Below are 1,762 nucleotides of genomic sequence, written 5' to 3'. Positions count from 1 at the left end.
TTATTTTAATAATCGATTAGTCGTCGACTAATCGACTAATCGTGGCAGCCCTAGTCTCAGAACAACTCCTTTTGAGGCTGTCTCTTTAAATCAAAATGAGGCGCTTTGCTTCGCTTCCAGGGAGGCCTGTTCCAGTTTGATAGAGGGGCGCAGAAACATATTAATTACAAAATGATTAAAAGATGTCAACAACAGAAGACTTGCCCATCCAGCCTTACATGTTGGAGCCAGAGTCTGACCCAGAGCYAGAGGAGAATGAARACCACAAAACTGTAGTTGGTGAGTCTATACCGTATGTCTATTYTATCACAAACAATCAATGTAATAGTTTAGAAAACATCATAGAAAATAGAGGAAACTGAATGATTTGAAAAAACAGCATAAAAAGGTTTCTACCTCCTACAGACTCAAAAACTACAAAATGTGTTTAATAAATAAAAAAGTGCATTTTGCATGTTATGTCCCACTTAAACACCCGATCGACCTTAAGCTACACAAACATGGCGAGACCTCAGCAATTTTTTTTACAGACATTAAGATAAAACAAGATTTTCTTGTGGCTGACAGTCACTCACAACACAAACTCCAAGCACTAAATAAGTCGACCAAGATCTCATGAGATATCATAGAATGTTATTTTTTAAGATTTGACCAGAACACTCATAAACCCAACATAAGATAATTTTAGTCAAAAACCTTTGGCATGAAAGGTAGCGGGTGATTCGCATGCCTTCAAGGAACTGCAAATTATTTGAAGGAAAAGTCAAAGCTTATCAACTATTGTATTTTTTTGTAGGGGTGTAAGAATATATCATGATTTTTCATTTTCTGATACTGTATCAATTCTCTAAAGCAGGGTATTGAGTTTTAATTGCAGTTTAAAATGTAAACTTTCATGCCCAGTGGTAAGTTCTTGTGTTGTAGCTTAGCCTCTGACCACCAGTTGGCAGCAGTCAGACAGATATTTGGCTCCTCTGCTCCTAAAAAGCCAGAGTTTAATGCTAGCTCAAACATTAGCATTGTAACTAACCATACAAAACATACTGAGATTTTTTTATTACATTTTTTGGAGAAAAACAGGCAATAAAYGGCAATWTACCACCTTGCTTACAGTATTGCAATTATATTTTTGATTTATCATATAGTGACCCATGTGTCATGCATGCTGTGTATCATATAACCTAATTCTTGCCAATACACAACCCTACTGATTTGTTAAGATGCCAACAAATAAGCTACAATTACAATAACAAAGGAACTTGAGTTTTTAAGATATGGCCATAAATGAACATCATGTCTGTAATAATGTGATATGAGACTGAGGCTTACTTGTTGATGAACATGGCCGGTGTGTTGCTCTATAAACTCTGTGAAGCGTATGTAATCTGAGCCCAGTTTGCACAGCCTGTTGAGGACACTGGTCTCACTGGGGTGAAGGAAAGGCAGGTCCTGGGACACCTGTGGGTGAAATTAAAACTAAAAAACACTGACAGACAACTTTATCAACAACTTATGTTTGGTTATAAAAAGCTGATGATAAAAAAAATAAACGACTGTCACAGAAATATTAATTAAAAAACAAATAGCTGGTAAGCATAGCAAGTATGTTACTACAAAGTTTCAAGAACAGCATTTGCTCCTATAAATAACCAGAAATAAACATAATCATGACAAAAATAAAGTACTGGTATGTCTTTTTTCAGTTCTAATGCAAAACCTCAGAAATGTTTAGTTTTTCACTTGAAATTGTCTATCCCTGACC

The 1,762-nt window shown here is 35.7% G+C and overlaps 1 protein-coding gene across 1 annotated transcript in view; it reads right to left on the bottom strand.

Annotated features, from left to right (window-relative positions):
- Positions 1 to 1,762, bottom strand: part of tubgcp4 (tubulin gamma complex component 4) — a 21,627-nt gene that overhangs the window by 18,217 nt on the left and 1,648 nt on the right. Inside the window, exon 2 of the mRNA XM_014021411.1 lies at positions 1,330 to 1,458. Coding sequence (XP_013876865.1) covers positions 1,330 to 1,458 — 129 coding nt within the window. The remainder of the gene's footprint in view (positions 1 to 1,329; positions 1,459 to 1,762) is intronic.

Source organism: Austrofundulus limnaeus, unplaced genomic scaffold (assembly GCF_001266775.1).
Source record: "Austrofundulus limnaeus strain Quisiro unplaced genomic scaffold, Austrofundulus_limnaeus-1.0 Scaffold292, whole genome shotgun sequence".
NCBI classification, from domain to species: domain Eukaryota; kingdom Metazoa; phylum Chordata; class Actinopteri; order Cyprinodontiformes; family Rivulidae; genus Austrofundulus; species Austrofundulus limnaeus.
The sequence above is the reverse complement of the archived record's forward strand: the minus strand, read 5'-3'. Positions and strand labels throughout refer to the sequence as shown.